Genomic DNA, 18,294 nt, shown 5'->3' with positions numbered 1-18,294 from the left:
CCCAGCTCTGGGAAGGTGCTGGAATGATCCAGCTGCCCTGTCTGAAGTGCCCTGCTTTTTTGCTTTGCCTCCCTGCCCTACAGACGTGCTTAAGAAATTGCACTTAGGTGATTACTAAGCTTTTATAATTACTTGGATGAAAATTCTGGCCGCTGTGAAGTCTTTGGGAGGTTTGCCAGGCTTGCACAGGGTTTCACCCTACTGCCCATTGGATAGCACCTACATAATAGTAGGTTGGCTAATGTTAGTACTCAGCAGACAGGAGCATCTGACCTTCCTTTGTTAGTGAAAATGGGGGAAAAATGGAGTTGCTCCCCCACCAAATGATATCCTCTGAATTTCTCAGAGTGTTTCATAATTTGTTAACCAGCTGTCTCATGTGCAAACAAAGCAGATTTCAAATTCCTCTGTACTTAGCTGCCACCTCTCCTCTCAAGGTCTTTTTAATCAGTTAATTTTCTCCCTCTGAATGAACATCTACTCTTCTAATGATATTAACATGAGTGTAGTAACTGGTGTCTTTCAGCCTCACTAATTTCTGTTTTGTGTTTGCCTGGGATTATTCAGTAGGTGCATCTTGCCCCACAGTATTTAGCCTCCAGGGAAGCTGATTTTCAAGAATGAAATACATGGCATGATTTGATGATGGATAAACAGATGATCCCTGTCCTCTACATGCATGCAACCAAAAGTTAAGTGTACTGTAGCTACGATTTCATAGCCCCCTTCATTGCAACAGCTATGACTGTGGTGTTCTGATACCATAAATACTAACACTTGAGCTGTGCAAGGAGCTTTTGGCTCTGACTGGTGAAACTCAGTGATTCCTCTACAGATGTTTTCTGGTCAAGCCTGAGGGACACCTAACAGTGACTTGAAGCCTATACACTGCCAAATATGTCCTGAGGAAGTTTTAAGGCTTTAATATTACCTGTTGGGTGGAGAAGCTGCCCAGGGTCTGTGTAGTGCTCACACCACAAGACAGCTGGTGTGCTGAAGGTGGGTGGACACTCTACATGACGGTCTGATCCCAAAGTGGCCCCTCAGACCTGGTGTATCTATAATGCTTGGGTCAGCAGAAAGGCAGTGTAGTGGCAGCAGGCACTTGTAGGTGTGTTTATGGAAAATGTGGGATCCCCAGCATGCCATCTGTTTGGGGCGACGCTGCACTGCCCAAGGTTTTCAGTCTCCTGCTCTGTGCAGAAGTGGCACAGAGCAGGTCTGTACATAGCAATCCAGCTTGCAAAGAGGCTGCAAAATCCTACTGTGTGCATTGCTCTGGCAATAACCGCATGTGATGGAGGCTTCTTCCACCAATTGGATCTCTGCTTTCATCTCAGTTATTTTGCAAGGACAACTATTTTTAAAGTTGCTATATTTGAACTCCTTTCTTTTGCTTTTACCTGCCCCCCCTCACCTCTGCATTGTCGCTAGCTTGCTCTGTTCCTTTCCCTGACCCACACGTGTCCATATTTCACAAAAAGACACTCTTAGATATTTTTCTTTCTGTTTGTGGGTCTGACCCACACTACATCTTCCTTTAAAAGTGACTTTAATTGAATTCTTTGCCAACTTTGCTGCAGTCAGCTGCACTAACTGATAACTCCTTTCTTGGACTTATCTAGAGCAATTCATGGGTGAAAGCGCTATGCAAAGCAAGAAAGAGAATTTGAAACATCACTGGGTACTGAATAATAAGATAAACCACAAAGTCAAAGTCTGAGGGAGCACAAGGTAATTTTATGCCCTCCCAAAATGGACATATTGAATCTGGTACTGTTCAGTCCCTTTTTTTTTAACTTCCTTTTTTTGTTTGTTTATAAATCAAGACGTATTGTTTGGCTGGTGAAGGCAAGAAACTGCGGTGTCGCTACTGCAATCTTAGGGTTGATTTCTGCAACTGGTGCACAATCAGGAAGAGTTGATGTGACAACTGGATTCAGAACTCTGAGGAGTCTCAGCCACTGCTGAGGAGGCAGAGAATGTTATTGTGAGGGAATGCAGGAAGGAAGGAAAAAGAACTGGGTTAAAAGGATGATGTGAAAACTTACAGTCACTTTGAAATGGCTCTGAGTTCCACCTTGGAAATAAAAGATGTCTGTAATGTCAAAACTTCATTACTGTGCAGAGGGGAGAGGAATGCTTTAGGAGTGAATCTTGAGAAGTATCTGTACAAGAGATTCATTAATAATAGAGAATGATCAGCACAGTCACTTTAGTCTGCTCTCCTCACAGACTTGTACCAGTGCTATGATTTAGGTTTGCAGTATGATTTTCTGCCTATGCTGTTGGGCTGGCACAGCTGGCACACTCCAAGCTGCGATACAATTTTGTCAATTTTAAAGTGCCGATAGCGCCATGCCACCAACAGTTGCAAGTTCCAAGCTCAAAATCTGTAGAGCACTTCCTCTACCAGGACAGGTGGCTGGGGGCACGGGTTTGTGCATGTGCCTATGTGCACAGTCAAGCTGCATGAAGAAAAGAATACAGTAAAAGCCCTCAAGATGGTGCTGGCAGTGATGATTGCCATTCCAGAAACAAACTGGTCACTACCTGAATGCCGATCAGGACAGAGTTACAGCTTTGAAGAAATTGCAAGCTGAAAAGGAAGGATAGGGAGAAAATGATCTAGAGACCCTGAGAAGAGTAATAATGAGCATGAACTAGCATTGTTTTTGTTGCCTCGTTGCAAGCTTTTTTAGTGTAATATTCTCTTAGCATCTTTGGGTCTTGGTCAGATTGTTCTTGATGTGGTGCAGAGCATGTTCACCAAGCAAAGGTGAGTCAAGGAAAGACCCATAGGATACAGCCAAAGGACAGCAACAAGAATGGTTGCAGGTCCTTATAAGACAGCTTGCAAAGAAAGGCTGAAGAAACTGGGCTTCTTTAGCTGCAGTGAAATCACATGGAGAAGAAACAGCACAACTGTATTCAAAAACATAAAATACACCTTCAGAGAAGAAACTATTTGGATTTCCTTGTCCATGGCCAAGATAACAGAAAGTATTGCAGTTGTATTGTAGCTGGAAGGCTTTAGTTCAGATGCTTGGAAGAACTTTCCAATAGTAAAGCTCTGGGGGGAATTGTCCAGGGAATGGAGGAGTCTACAGCACCAACCATCTCCCACAGTGGGCTGAATAAAGAGCTGTCAGGAATGGTGATGTCCAAGAGAGACTCACCAGAGAGACAGAGGTGGAAGAAATATCTCAGGGTCAAATCCAGGTTTGTGACTCTGTGGCATTGTTTGTGGTGCAGCTTGGGGACAAAAATGATATATTTTGGGGATATGAAAAATACAGGCTTCTTCTCTTTGAGAGTCATCCATTAGCTGTGAAGGAGTTAATTTCTTGGCTGAAATAGAGGACATAGAAGCAAGGCAGCTAGGGCTAGACATGCTGTTGTGGACATGTGTAACCTATCAGCACATAAGTATAGGCACAGAGCTACCTCAGAGTTAGACCTGAAAACCACTGGCCCATTCTTCAATTTTTTAGGTTCTGAAGGAAGCTTGTGTAGAAACAGCCAAGCTGGATTCTCAGACCATGAAGAAAGGTGCAAGCTGACTGCAGTGACATGCAGCTGAACCACAACAAGAGGAGACAATCAAGGATGTTTGGGCACTGCAGAGAGGTTATGGATTAAGAGAGTGGTAGGCACTTTGAGCTCTTTGCTACCCATAGCAGTTGGCTCCCTGTACTTTTGGTGGGAGAAGCTGTCCTGAGGGCCAAATGGCTGAGTGGCTAGATTCATTTGTGCCAATGTAGATGTCTAGAGACATTTCTGGTTTACTGAAATGTCCAAACTACCCTCATGTGGCTGGCAAATTTGACACAGGGGCTATGAGAGACCTGTTCCCAGGGTGAAATTCCCTTGGCATCTCAGCTTCACACTTTTGGGCAAATGAAGTGAACTCAAAGTATCTAACATGGTCTTTAGCTCTTTCGGACTTGCAGCTAGCAGAGGAGCGGAATTTGTGGTCCTTATTTTCATGGGTCAGTGCTGTGGAGCTTCCTGTGGTAGAAAACTGGAGCTTAATCTGGGCTATACAAAGTGTAAGGAGGCCTCTTGGAAAAGCCGTATGAGGGTAAAGCACTACACACCCCCCACACATATCCACCCCCACCCCCACACCCTTGCACCAGGTTTTGCCAGCTCATTATGTTATTCAGCAGTGGATTGGCTTGTGGTTTTTTTAAGCAGTGTAAAAGTAGATCGGCTGATAAAAAAGAGCCCTTTTGTTGGGAGAACTTGGGAAACTGCTTTCAATGCTATTGGCAAACACTTTACAGTTTAAACAGGGCCTACATCAGGCAGATAAATAAGTGCAGATGTGCTTTTCTGTAGGATCCATTTGGTGATAGACAATATATTGAAAAAAAAATTCTCATCAAATTAATTGTGGCCAATTAGACATAACCCCTTCCCCTCATCTCTGAATCCCCTCCAATTGCTGCTGCATGAATGGGAAGAGCTCCTATCACCTGTTTCATTATGCAGATTGATATTGGAACATCTGAGAACAATGCTGCTTTCTGCACGGCATGGCTCCAAATTGCTAATGAAACAGCTCTGCCAGTCGAGTCACTTAAACCCTGCTTTCACTGCTGCTGTCGACAGCTCTCATGGAGAGGTGTGGAGGGGAGCAGGATAGGAGCTCTCCCCCCTGAATGTGCTAACAGCTCCCAGCCTGTGTGTTTATCGCTCTCCAGAGAAGGAAGATTTCTGCTCTCTGACTCTGAGAGGTTACTTTTCCAAAGCCGGGGTCTGCTTTGCACTTGATGCTTCTTGGTTTCAGTTTGTGGAGTGAGGGGTTGAAAAAGCAGGCAGCCACTGGGCTCTGAGCACAGATGTCTCATGCCCCAGAGCTACCCCAGCCCTTCAGGCATCCTTGCTGTCTGCCTTCCACCCCCATCTCTAGCATACACCTTCACAACTGATGTGAAGCAAGTGGGACTTCTTTCACGGGTGAGAGGATGTGCACATCACCTTGTGTACATAAAAGGAGAGCATCTCACAACAGAGGTGCTGTGGTGGATGAGTGGAGGGATGCAAATGGGATGCAAACGTGGGGCTCTCTGGGTGCAGGACTGCAGCTGAGCCCTGCTGATGCCCTCACAGGCAGTCACCTCTTGATGCAGGTAGAGCTGGGCAGCAGGACAGGTCTCCTGCTACAGGCAAGTAGAATGTGGGGCTCCAACAAGTGTGGACCCTGTACTGCTGCATTTTCTCAGCAGCTGCTGTAGTTGCTTATCTTCTGTTCCCCTATTACCACCACATTTTTTTGGCAGAGGCTCACAGGACGCCTCTTTGCAGATGCCTGGAGTAGAGTAGATGTGACTTAGGGCTCTGACAGGAGAAATATTTGTATGAAATAATGGGACAGTTCTCTCATTAATCTACATTCTGACCTTTTCTGTCCATATCTGTGGTTAATTCCTTTGTCAATGTTTACTGCAGCATTGAGATTACCTCTGCATAGGCTTCCTCCATGTAATGGTCCCTGTGTTGTGCCTCAGCTTCTCCCTCATGTCTCAGACTCCTTACAGACCTGTCTGCCAAAGAGCCCTGCTTCCCTGGGGATGATACTTATGATCCAGGCCTACTCTCCCAGCCCCTGGGAGAAATCAAACAAGTGGCTTTCCTTGCTGAATTATTTCACACATCTAGTATGTGAATTTGTAGAAGTCAACCTGACGTCTTTCCCTAGAAATGTGCTTTTCCAGTTGCCAGAAACAGTAATTTCCTACAAGACAAATGTTTTCATTTATTTATTGATTTCCCAGGAGATTAAAAATTAAATCTGGAGCCTTTCAAATGTGGCTGCTATTTTGGGCTCTTGAACACAGTGGGGACAAAGGATGGTTCAGAGTTGGGATTGTTTCCCTCATCACAGCCCTGCCTGACTTTGTAATCCTTCTTACTCCAGTTTGTAGAGATTGTGTCACTGGGAATGGAGGGTCAGGTATAAAATGGGCATGCCAAAACTCAATCACACCAATGTTGATTAGGCTTGCCTGATGCTGGTCCTGTTGACTATACTCTGCTGGAGGGCTCTGTGGGAATGGGAATGTTCTGTCTGCCTTCAAGGTGGGGTTCTGCAGCCTCTGGGAAAGCAAGTTGCCCACCCTGCAATCTCCTGCTTTAGCATGTCGGGGGGAGACTGTGTTTCTTTGTGTCTGGCATGGCAGTGCCCTCCTTGTGAAGGGTCCCCTAGGCTGCTGCTTTAATCAGCTTAGTAAAAAAGAATAATTTTAGCATGCTGCAGTGATTTTTCTCCCATCAAAGTTTGCTTTCATTACAGTCTTTGATAGCTGTGAGTTTGTCTTCATCCCTAGAGGGTGTGACAAAGTTCTGAGAGACACCTTACAGTCTGTTTTATGCTATGTGAAACTTCTGTTTTGTTGGTGGTGCACTAACCCGAGTTCAGAAAAACAGCCCTGATGTTTTTCATTAGCTTAGAGCAGTAGGATATGTGTTCTTACTCACACACTCCCATGCACACACAAGTTAGCCCTTCTTGCCATCCAGACTGGAGAGGTAGGTGTTCTGGTACACAGAAACAGGTGAACAGTGTGTTCACCTATCCACAGACACAGCTGCTAGCTGTCCTCATGGCTGAGATGCTGTGAATGAGATACACTGCTTTAGGGGCTCTAGCCTCCTCAGTTGAGTTGATCAAGTTCCAAAATGGCTTTAGCAGAGCTCAAGAACAAGGCTCACCTGCATGTGTTTTAAGCTAGAACTGTCTGTACATTGCAGCCATATTTCCCCTATAGAAGGTGGCAGTACATGACTGCATATAGTCATGTACCAGGTGAACTCTTGCTGTTCAGTGGGTTTGGTCTGACCATTAGCATGGTGTCAGCTTGTTTCTCAGGCTCATACAAATACACAGTCACAGTTCAGAGTCAAGAAATAACACCAGGTAAGCTACTGCTGGATATATCCAGAGAGGAGGAAGCTTCCTTCCATTTAACCTACCTTTGCATCTTTTTCTTTACTGCTTTTTCAGTTCCTGGTTTATAGTTCTGTGCTCCTTCTCGTCTGCTGGTTCTAGGGGTTTTAAGCAGTCTTGATAATTGACAGTCTAAATTTTACTGCTCATAAAATCCCAGAGAGCATTGATTATGACTTCAGTTAAGCAAGTGGCATATAAAATCTCACAGCCTTGCAGCCGTGGGGGAATGTTATGATGAATGTATTTCTTGTGAGCAGTGAAAGCTTTGGAGTGTTCTGCCAGCTCTGTTCTGGGCATCAAATAGTACTAGTAACTTACAGCCACTAATAGCATTTCATTTGGGACTTTTGCCCAAAACTTTGAAAGCTGATCATTTGTTTGGTGAAGTGGGTGTGAGGTGTGCTGAGAGGCATCTTTCCTCATTAATTACTTTTCTACTTCAGTCAGAACCAGGAAGTGCAAAGGCATCCACAGAGCTGAAAAAGATACTTCTTAGGAACTAAATGACAGTTTGTGGATAAAAAGCACATCACATAGACTTTATTGGAAACCGTTTCTTGACTGTGTTCCAGCACCACTGTTATATTTTCCCTTTGCTTTTTCCTTTTATCTAACCTCCTATTTAATCTCTGATGACTGACTATTTCATGCACTTAATCCAGAGAAGACAAAAACAACAGCTTGCTCAGGTTTACTTCTTTTTTCTTAGGCATTAACAGGAGATGTTTGTGTTTGAAGACAGTGAAATATAGTGTCTTCTTAATTATGTTTTCTACACATTAGTAAAATAAAATCGTAACTGCCTTCCTATGTTCTTTCAACAAGATGACTGCTTCAATGTGAAAGATTGTGAGAAATGTTCCTTTTTCTGTCTCTTCAGTTCCAGAAACCAAATGACTTCTCACCCCCTTTCCGCTTCGGGACAGTTCCCAACGGCAGCACGGAAAGGAACATTCGCAACAATTACCCTGAAATGCACAGCTACATGGTGAAGTTCAATCAGAGGGGGGTGGATGATGCACTGTTCTCGCTGAAGACTGGGTGAGGCTTTCTTAAATGCTTACTCACCACAGAAACCTGACTTTTTGTTTGCTTGTTGGGAAAATTCTATTTTTAGGGTTTGAAAAAATGAGCCTCTATTATCATTCCATGGTTAAAAGTATAGTAAGACCACACATAGGACAGGAGAGTAACTCTGTGGGTTTTTTTGCCGGGTTTTTCTATTGACATCTATATAAGTTTCTGGTTTTGCTGTGTTTATGGGAATACAGAGGAAAAAAATTATCTACTGTATCCTATGTACATTAGCCATGTGTGTATTGGTCCCAGAGACCTTGCTTCATCAAGGTGTTTCATGCTGATGGGTTTTTATGCATACAGAAGAAAAGCTCACAGATCTCTGTGGACAAAGTTCTTTTTCAGAGCATTTATATTGTCATCTGGAAATACCTTTGTTTTCCCTCCTTCTGTGTATAAAAGATTATGCTAATCAGGAAACTGTCAGACTAATCCCACCCCAGTGTATCACCAGCTAATGTAATGTAATGGAAGGTGCATTTGAAGCAAATAGTTTGGAAGTAGCCTACTCTCTGGAATATTTTAGTATCAAGGGCTAAACAAAGCATTATTTGAGTATTAAGGAAGTATAAAAAATGGAAGCGTTTCCTTAGGTAATTTTGGAAACGTGGGAAAAATCATTAGCAAAAAGCATGCTTGAATAGCTCATCCTATTTTAATAACAGTAAATCTGCAAAGGACCTAACTCAAAATGACGTTTTGCAAGCCTGTGTCCTTTATAATTAAAGACCTCCTCCCAGAGCTGACCATTTTTGGTTGTCAGAGCCTAGCCTCAGTAAAAAAATTTTGCTTGCACTTATGTTGCACTCTTATGAGAAAGTTCGTTCCAAAGCGCAAATTAAGATGTTTAGCCAATTTAATTACTAGATTGACTGAATATTCCTAAACCTGTTTGCCAGGTTCAGAGGCACACAACCCATTACAAATGGTTGTACCATTGCTGGATATCATCCTGGGAAGGTACATTTGCCAGGATAGTCATCATTCAGGAAATAAATATGCACTGCCCTGGAAATATATGGATGAAATAGAGCTCATCACTTGTGATAGATGTCATCCTGGCTTCATATTCACCCTTGGACAGACTTCCTCACAGATAAGCACTTGAACTGAGATAATCACCATACTGTAAATATATGTGCAGGAGGTGTATTGTAAAGGAAGTATGTGAGAGAAAATGTGCAGCCAGAAGGTCTTAGGTCATTTATCCAAAGCTGTTTTATTTCAGATCTAGTGGGAGGATTTACTCATCAGTTGTCCTAGGGTATGTGAAAGATGCAGCCTCCTGAGACTGCCCCACACATCCAAATCAATTTTTTGCAGCATGAAAAGGCTCTCATCAGGCTGTTGTGCTCTCTACCCAGTCCATAATGGGGATTTCTCTATGTTGAAATGGAATTTTTGTTGTGATTTTCAGCTGAACACGCTTTAACAAAGACCTATTCAGCATGGTAAACCATAAAGCTGCTGTGGTGGCCACTTGACATTGGTAAAGATCCAGGATTGCTTTTCACAGTAACTGAGGGGTTAAATGCGATGTCCTGACTGTATTTGATTTGAAAAAAAATACATTTTTCTCAGCTAAGTCATGCCAGCATTTGAATTGGAGAAAATACTTTCCTTACTTCAATCCCTACTTTGCTATCTAATATTGATACACTTTATAAGGCATTTTAGATTATTTTAGGTGAAAGGCAGTACTGAAATATAAGGTATTCTTAAGGATATAGATCTCCTTGACTTCTTCTTCATTCATCTTTATCTTGCAGTATGTTTATATTCCAAATTTTCTTTCAGATCAGAAATTATGATTACCAAAAAGCCAGAAAAAAAAACCCAATCCCCATTTATAACCCAGGTTCACCTGTAAGCCAGTTTTAGGCTCAGATTTTAGTTAAATATGGTAAAGATGACACACCTGCAGGATGGAATGCCATCCATAAGGATCTGGAAAGGCTTGAGAAATGGGCACAGGGAAATCTCATGAGATTTTACAAGACCAAGTGCAAGGTGCTGCACCAGGGTCGGAGTAACCCCCAGTATGAACACAGCCTGGGAGATGAAGGGATTGAGAGCAGCCCTGCTGGAGAAGGAGCTGGGAGTGCAGGTGGGCAAGAGGCTGGGCATGATCAGCCATGTGCACTCACAGCCCAGAAAGCCAATTGTACCCCAGGCTGGATCCAAAGCAGTGTGGGCAGCAGGGTGAGGGAGGGGATTCTGCCCCTCTGCTCTGTTAGAGCCCACCTGCAGTGCTACATCCAGCTCTGGGGTCCTCAGCATAAAAAGGACATGGACCTGTTGGAACGAGTCCAGAGGAGGCTAAAAAAATGATTAAAGGGATGGAGCAGCTCTCCTGCAAGGAAAAGCTGAGAGAATTGGGATTGTTCAGTCTGGGAAGGAGAAGGCTTCAGGGTGACCTAATTATGGCCTTGCAGTACCTGAAAGGAAACCTACAAGAGAGCTGGAGAGACCTTTTATAAACACATGCAGTGCCAGGACAAGGGGGAATGGTTTCGATATGAAAGATTAGATAGATTAGGTATTAAGAAAAAATTCTTCCGCATGATGGTGGTGAGGCATTTTACTGTGAGGTGATGAAGCTGTGGCTGCCCCATCCCTAGGAGTGTTTGAGGCCAGGCTGCACAGGGCTGTGCACAACCTGGTCTAGGGGAAGGTATTCCTGCCCGTGTCATGGGGGCTGGAACTAGATGGTCTTTAAGATCCTTTCCAAACCAAAGCTTTCTATGATTCTACATATCAAATTACAATCCATTGGAAAGAGGTTAATTTCTTCCTTAGCTACCGGACAACACCTTTGAATTCATACAGATTTTATGTTTTCTGTACTATACCCTCTTGTTTCTTGCATCTGTGCAGGAAGCTGGATGCTTTCATTTATGATGCAGCAGTGCTAAACTACATGGCTGGCAGAGATGAAGGCTGCAAGCTGGTGACGATTGGGAGTGGGAAAGTGTTTGCCTCCACTGGCTATGGCATTGCCATCCAAAAGGACTCAGGCTGGAAGCGCCAGGTTGATCTTGCGATTCTACAGCTTTTTGGAGATGGTAAGTGACAAGAAGTGTTGGAATTTTCCTGAGAAATACCAAGTTTTGCATGTAAGAAATGGAAGTTTCTAGCTCTGGTGCTTCTTATGTGAGTTGAGAAGATGGAATTATTAATGGGTTTTTTTCAGAGGCATCACACCAAAAATGTGAGGATGTCACTTCTTTCATGTTGTTGATGCCGGGTAGCGGTATCATCAAAAGCAATGCCAAAAGCACTAAAGTTTTCATAGAATGAGCTCAGATGTGTGTTTGAAAAAATATCTTATGTGAAGAATGTCTTGTAAAAACAAGATTTCTGGTGTGAATTTTTCACTACCTTTGAAGTTTTGCCATGACCAAACCCACTAATTATACTGAATTGTCTGTGGTTATTCCATACTTTATAGCTCTAGACAGGCTCAATCCATGCAGAGTTTCCAGAATTTAAGGATAAATATTTCTGGATGAAAGAGCTAGATCAGATTTTCCAAAACTTCAAAAACAAAAACCCCAAACTAAACCAAACAGAAATAAAAACAAAAACAAAACAAAAAAACAAGGAAGAACTGGTGACTCATAAGCATATTTTGAGTGAGTTTTTAATTATTACATTATAGTTACCTAGTACACCTCTTAATTTACAGACAAGTTGCTAGTTTTAACAAATTTTTTTGTGGGAAAAGAAATTCCTTCTTAGGAAATATTTTCCTGTCTTTCCATTTCACATTACATTTTCCTGTGTCCTTTTTTATGAATAAATAAAATTCACAGGTTATTTTATTTATAAGTATCCTTTCCCCCCCCTGAAACCTGAAAATAACACATGGTATTATAAATATGAAAAGGACATAACTTGGATATACTTCAGAAAATTGGCCACCTGATAGATAGTTTGTTCTGTTCCTAAACAGCCTAATACATATTATTTCAGAAAAACACAGAAGTTCTCCATAAAGGTTCAAAGGCTCTGTTATGGCACCACTTAAATATATGGATTTTTCCCCCCTGCCACTGGACTGGAGATTGAAAATGTGAAAAAATAAATTTCCTAACTGTATGAAACAGTTTGTCAACCTGCAAAATTAGTTTGTTCTGAATGTCTCAATATATGTGTGTGCGTGAGTGTTTACCTCTCTCTCACCCCTCATGGAAGTACCATAATGGTAGTAAGTGGTGTATGAAATTAGAGTACAGAACATTTGCTCCTAGCTGATGCAAATTAGTAAAATTTTTGATTGGTCAAAGCCCTTGGAAGTGTTGAATTTGAACAAAATTGAAGGGATGAAAAGCAAGTAAACATACTCAAATATTTTTTGGAACATTGCACCTAGTTTTAATGAGCTATGGATATGATGGAAAAAACTTTGATTGAAGAAAATCAATATTTTGAATTCAGAGTTGGAAACATACAATGCTTCCATTTAGAAGTGATTAATTTTTGTCTACCAGTATCAGTCACTAATTTTTCCCTTCACTGACGTAATGAAAGTGGTGGAAGTTTGAGAGGCCAGGTTTTTAGTCATCTAGTGGACAACTGTTTCAGGATCTCACTGCAGACATTCAGGAAGTGTCATTGCTGTGTCTTGTGCTACAGTTATGGCTAATATTGGGCTGTGGAAAAATCCTGTTGACTTTCCTGTGACAAATGGCAGTTGGCCCCATCAGAAGGGCAGTCAGGATATTTTATGGATATTATATATGTGGAAAAAGAACATGGAGACTGGAAATTACCTTAGATCAGCTTCTTGCTTTCCGTCTGCCCCAGTTTGAGCTCTTTAGTCATTGCAGGATTATCTAACCTGTTTCTTTCCTCTTGTCTCTCTTTCTAGGGGAGATGGAGGAGCTGGAAGCTCTCTGGCTCACTGGCATTTGTCACAATGAGAAGAATGAGGTTATGAGCAGCCAGCTGGATATAGATAACATGGCAGGTGTCTTCTACATGTTGGGAGCAGCCATGGCCCTCAGTCTCATCACCTTCATCTGTGAGCATCTCTTCTACTGGCAATTCCGCCACTGCTTCATGGGCGTCTGCTCTGGCAAGCCCGGTGTGGTCTTCTCCATCAGCAGGGTGAGTGCCATTAACTATCGGGGGGAACAGAGGCTTTATTTGGACATTCTTAGGTACTGGAGATGGGAATATCCACCAACGCTGCCTAACACATAGGTGGCTTAGGGTGGCAATCCCTACACAGTGTCATCTTTACACTGTTACTGTTGCAAAACATGTTAGCTTTTTCTGTGACAGCTCTGGTCTCTGCTGGATTATGGTTAAGGAAATGGAAATTTCACATGGAAATGAAAACACAGTATAAAGACAAGTTAACTGTCAACTGTTTGCTTCTCCAAAGTGAGTTGTGAGGAGGCCAAATTTGGGGACCTCCCAAATGCAATCAAGTAATGATGGATAATATGATTAGAAATTTGGGAGTTTTTCATTGTCCTCTATATTACAGCTTTTCAGCTGACCTTTTGTTAACTAGAAGTGTGCCATCATTGACAGTCAGAAGTCCTTGAACAAAAGCCATGCCCTGAACCGTGCAGAAATCCTTCCACAGAGGATGACCACATAAACTTAGCAATTGCTTTATGCAAATCTGCCTTAGGGTATAACATTTACATTTAAAGCAGATTCTAGCCATTTCTGAGTCATCTTCTCCTATTAGTGTTGCTAGCTGTATTCCATTTGGAGCTCTTTTCCCCTTCTTTCAAGCCACTGGTCCTTTCTCCTGATCCATTCTGAAAAGAGGTCAAATCTCGGCATTTTTTAGCACAGTGTCTGATGTAACAGAATTTACTTTGATTGTACAAGGAGTATATAATTGCTGCATAACATACTGAAGAGAAATGACAAAGCCTTTTGAATGCAAGGGCACAGCCTCTCTTCTACGTTGTTAGTTTCTAATGTGGTTTAGTGTGGAGATGAGATGGGGCGTTGTGTTTGCTGACCCTTAGCTAAGAACAGATTGTTTCATTCTGTGGTTATCTGTTAGACCTGGGCCAGGTTGATGAAAGGTTTGAAAAGTGTTAATCATCTGCTAGCTGCTGAGAAACCATGATAACATGATATGATGGTGTCCATTGCACAATTGATATTAATCATCAGGTGCCATCAGGTCAGGGAATAAAAGAGCCCCTTCTGTTTCCAGGGATAGCCCTTGCAAACAGTCTGCGTCATGGGTGAAATCAGCTTGTGGAGAATGTGGAGGAATGAGGTTGAATAGAGGACTTTTGCTTTCAAGGGATGTCAATTTGGAGCTTGTTATCACTGTTAAATTTAACAGAATGCAATTAAAAATTCTATTGTACCTCAGTCAACCAAATGCAAAAGACCTAAATACCTATTCAACGGTTTTGCTCTTTCTGTATTTCTTTTTCTAATCTGTGGTGGTGATTAATGTTGCTAAGTTTATGACAAATGAAACTGTTCCCTTTTTAAGATAGCTCCTGTCTCGTTGATTCACTGATGTCCAGATGAGTTTCAAGGGTCAAAACAGATTTTCTTCCTCTCATCCACACAGAATCATTTGTCTGGATTCTTTTATTCCCAAGGATATTATTGTCCCCATTTGCAATTCTGTTACACCTACTAGATTTTACTAACTCTTACAGATGCAAGCAGGCATTCCTTCACCCTACAGATATGATTTGAAACAAACCAGAGGAAGAAGAATGGAGGAAAAAGAAAAAATATGAGGGCCAAGGAAGAGAGGCAGAACAGCAAGGATTGGTAGAGCAGATCTGATTTTATTTGATTTGATTGTGCTTCACGATGGAAGACTGACAGGCGCTATTATCCTGCAGGAACACACTCTTTATGCACAGAATGCTTCCCAGTTCAGGTCCCCTTCTGTGTATTCTTTGCAGGACCACTCACCTTCCTGCTTTCTCTCATTTCAGGGTATCTACAGCTGCATCCATGGCGTGGCCATCGAAGAACGCCAGTCAGCAATGAACTCCCCCACAGCAACGATGAACAACACCCATTCCAACATCCTGCGCCTGCTTCGGACAGCCAAGAACATGGCCAACCTGTCAGGGGTCAACGGCTCACCACAGAGTGCCCTGGACTTTATCCGCCGCGAGTCATCCGTCTATGATATCTCTGAGCACCGCCGCAGCTTCACCCACTCCGACTGCAAATCCTACAACAACCCCCCCTGTGAGGAGAACCTCTTTAGTGACTATATTAGCGAGGTGGAAAGGACCTTTGGCAATCTCCAGCTGAAGGACAGCAATGTGTATCAGGATCACTACCACCACCACCACCGCCCCCACAGCATTGGCAGCACCAGCTCCATTGATGGGCTCTATGACTGTGACAACCCCCCCTTCAATGCCCAGTCACGCTCCATCGGGAAGAAGCCCTTGGACCTGGGGTTACCCCCTGCCAAGCACAGCCAGCTGGGTGACCTTTATGGCAAGTTCTCCTTCAAGAGTGACCGATACGGGGGCAGCGGGACACACGACGACCTGATCCGCTCGGATGTCTCTGACATTTCCACTCACACGGTCACCTACGGCAACATCGAGGGCAATGCGGCCAAGAGGCGGAAGCAGCAGTACAAGGACAGCCTGAAGAAGCGCCCAGCCTCAGCCAAGTCCCGGCGGGAGTTTGATGAGATAGAGCTGGCCTACCGCCGGCGCCCACCCCGCTCACCCGACCACAAACGCTACTTCAGGGACAAGGAAGGGCTACGGGACTTCTACCTTGACCAGTTTCGGACCAAGGAGAACTCGCCGCACTGGGAACACGTGGACCTGACGGATATCTACAAAGAACGGGGAGATGAGTTTAAGCGCGACGCGGGAGGAGGAGGAGGTGGATCCTGCACCAACAGGGCTCACCACAAGCATGGCTCAGGCGAGTTTGGTGGAGGCAACGAGCACAAGCACGGCGTTGTGAGTGGGGTCCCGGCACCATGGGAGAAGAACCTGACCAATCTAGACTGGGAGGACCGGAGCGGGGCTAATTTCTGCCGCAGTTGCCCTTCTAAGCTGCACAACTACACGCCATCAACGGTGGGGCAGAACTCCACCCGCCAGGCCTGCATCCGCTGTGAGGCTTGCAAGAAAGCGGGCAACCTGTATGACATCAGTGAGGACAACTCGCTCCAAGAGCTGGACCAGCCACCTGCCCCCGTGCCCGTGGCCACCAGTGCCACCTCCTCCTCCAAATATCCTCAGAGCCCTTCCAATTCTGCCTCCAAGGTGCAGAAGAAGAACCGCAACAAGCTCCGCCGGCAGCACTCCTATGACACCTTTGTGGACCTGCAGAAGGATGACTCAGCCCTGGCCCCCCGCAGCGTCAGCCTCAAGGACAAAGGCCGCTTTTTGGAGGGGAGCCCCTACGCCCACATGTTTGAGATGTCAGCCAGTGAGACCACCTTTGCCAACAACAAGTCCTCAGTGCCCGCCACCAGCTACCACCACCACAACAACCCCGGCAGCAGTGGGGGCTACATGCTCAGCAAGTCACTCTACCCCGACCGGGTCACCCAAAACCCTTTCATCCCCACTTTTGGGGATGACCAATGCTTGCTCCACGGCAGCAAATCTTATTTCTTCAGGCAGCCTGTGGTGGCAGGAGGGCCCAAAGCCAGGCCAGACTTCCGAGCCATTGTCACCACCAACAAGCCGGTGGTCTCAGCCCTTCATGGGGCTGTGCCAGCCCGTTTCCAGAAGGACATCTGTATAGGGAACCAGTCCAACCCCTGTGTGCCTAACAACAAAAACCCCAGGGCTTTCAATGGCTCCAGCAACGGGCATGTTTATGAGAAACTCTCCAGTATTGAGTCTGATGTTTGAGTGAGAGGGGAAGAGCACGGGGAGGGACTGGGGGTGTATGTGGAGCATGGGAGGGTGGGGTGGGATCAATCCCATCAGCTACTCTTCTGAGTCGTCCTTAGTTTGTGGGATACTGGAGTTCTGAGTAGTGCAGCACTGGTGACAAGTGCCACCTCTTTGGTTTCCCCTCTTCCTCCTCCTTTCCCAAGCCTCCCGTTTTATCTCTTTTTCCATGTTCTCGCTCCTCCCATTCTCCTCCATTCCTGGCCATTGCACTTTACAGTGATGTCAGAGTTGGATATCCTTGCTCGTGATTTCAGGAAGCAGAGAAAAAGGCAGGGAAGGGGTGGGCTGAGGAGGAGCAGCAGTGACTTTAGTGTTCACTTCTGCTGGCTCCCAGCAGGGAGAGGCATTTGCACGCACACGTATGTGTGTGTGGCGGGAGGAGGCAGCAGCAGTAGTGTAATGGACATGCAGGAAAATATGCTTGCTCAGGCAACTCTTCCTAAAACTGCCTAGGAAAGAATAGCGTTCAAGACGTGGAGAAAGTGAAGGGAGAATAACAAGACTAACTTGATGATGCACTTATATGTTAGCTATATTGAGGTTCTCGTTACATTATTTTGTGAAGACTATGGGGGTTTAGGGCTGAAATATATATATATATATATTTGCGTATATGCTGAGAAATTTTACGCTAAAATTTTGAATTGTCTGCTGGGGTTTGTGGAGGGAGGGAGGGAAGATTTGTCTGCAGGTCAGGCTAGAGGTTTCACTATGGCTATTACAGCCATTGAATCTATAGCAGACCAATGGGAGAGAGAGAAAAGAGGTGGGATCTGAGTTTGTGAAAGCTGATCAGCAGCCTTCCTGACTCCACGGTTGGTTTTCCAAACTCAGACAAAAGATGCTGGTTTGCACTGAAACAAGAAGAATTTGAGGAAAGAGGAACAGGGTTGGTTCGTTAGCTGTGAGCTGCTCACTAGTTGTGACATTCTTCAAGGGTGGGAGCAGTTTATAATATGGGTTTGCCTATATGCGAGTATATATGATAACTTTATACTTGAAATGTCTGTGAAGAAAGCAAAATAAATCCACTATCCTATGAAGTGTCTGGAAAACAAACACAGTAGAACAGAGCTTAAGAGTCGGGAAAGATGGGGAGTTTTTTCACTGTCACTTCAGGGGACACCAAACCCATTTTGGCATGTGATTTCAGTGAGGAGCAGAGAGAAAAAAGGAGCTTAATCCTTCTGCTCTCTCTACCCTTGGCCAGCAGGTTGGAACAAAAAGAATAGGGTGCTCTCTGCCAATGCTGGAGAGGAAAAAGAAATGCCATAAAAGGGTGCGTGTGGTGGTGGTGGTGGTGGTAGTGGTGGTAGACTGTTTCAATGCCTCCTTGCACATGTGGAAATGGGAGGAGGGTGTATG

The 18,294-nt window shown here is 44.2% G+C and overlaps 1 protein-coding gene across 2 annotated transcripts in view; it reads left to right on the top strand.

The window, feature by feature from the left end:
* Positions 1 to 17,972, top strand: part of GRIN2B (glutamate ionotropic receptor NMDA type subunit 2B) — a 214,690-nt gene extending 196,718 nt beyond the window's left edge. For both annotated transcript variants that reach the window (XM_085047950.1, XM_085047957.1), the window contains 4 exons: positions 7,839 to 7,999; positions 10,913 to 11,100; positions 12,909 to 13,147; positions 14,977 to 17,972. In XM_085047950.1, coding sequence (XP_084904076.1) covers positions 7,839 to 7,999; positions 10,913 to 11,100; positions 12,909 to 13,147; positions 14,977 to 16,884 — 2,496 coding nt within the window. In that variant the 3' untranslated portion in view covers positions 16,885 to 17,972. The remainder of the gene's footprint in view (positions 1 to 7,838; positions 8,000 to 10,912; positions 11,101 to 12,908; positions 13,148 to 14,976) is intronic.
* The last annotated feature ends 322 nt before the right edge of the window (positions 17,973 to 18,294 follow it).

The sequence above is a fragment of the Lichenostomus cassidix genome, chromosome 1Aa (assembly GCF_008360975.1).
Source record: "Lichenostomus cassidix isolate B80296 chromosome 1Aa, HeHo_3.0, whole genome shotgun sequence".
In the NCBI taxonomy this organism is placed as follows: Eukaryota; Metazoa; Chordata; class Aves; order Passeriformes; family Meliphagidae; genus Lichenostomus; species Lichenostomus cassidix.
Note: the sequence above shows the minus strand (reverse complement) of the source record. Positions and strands in the feature narration are given on the sequence as shown.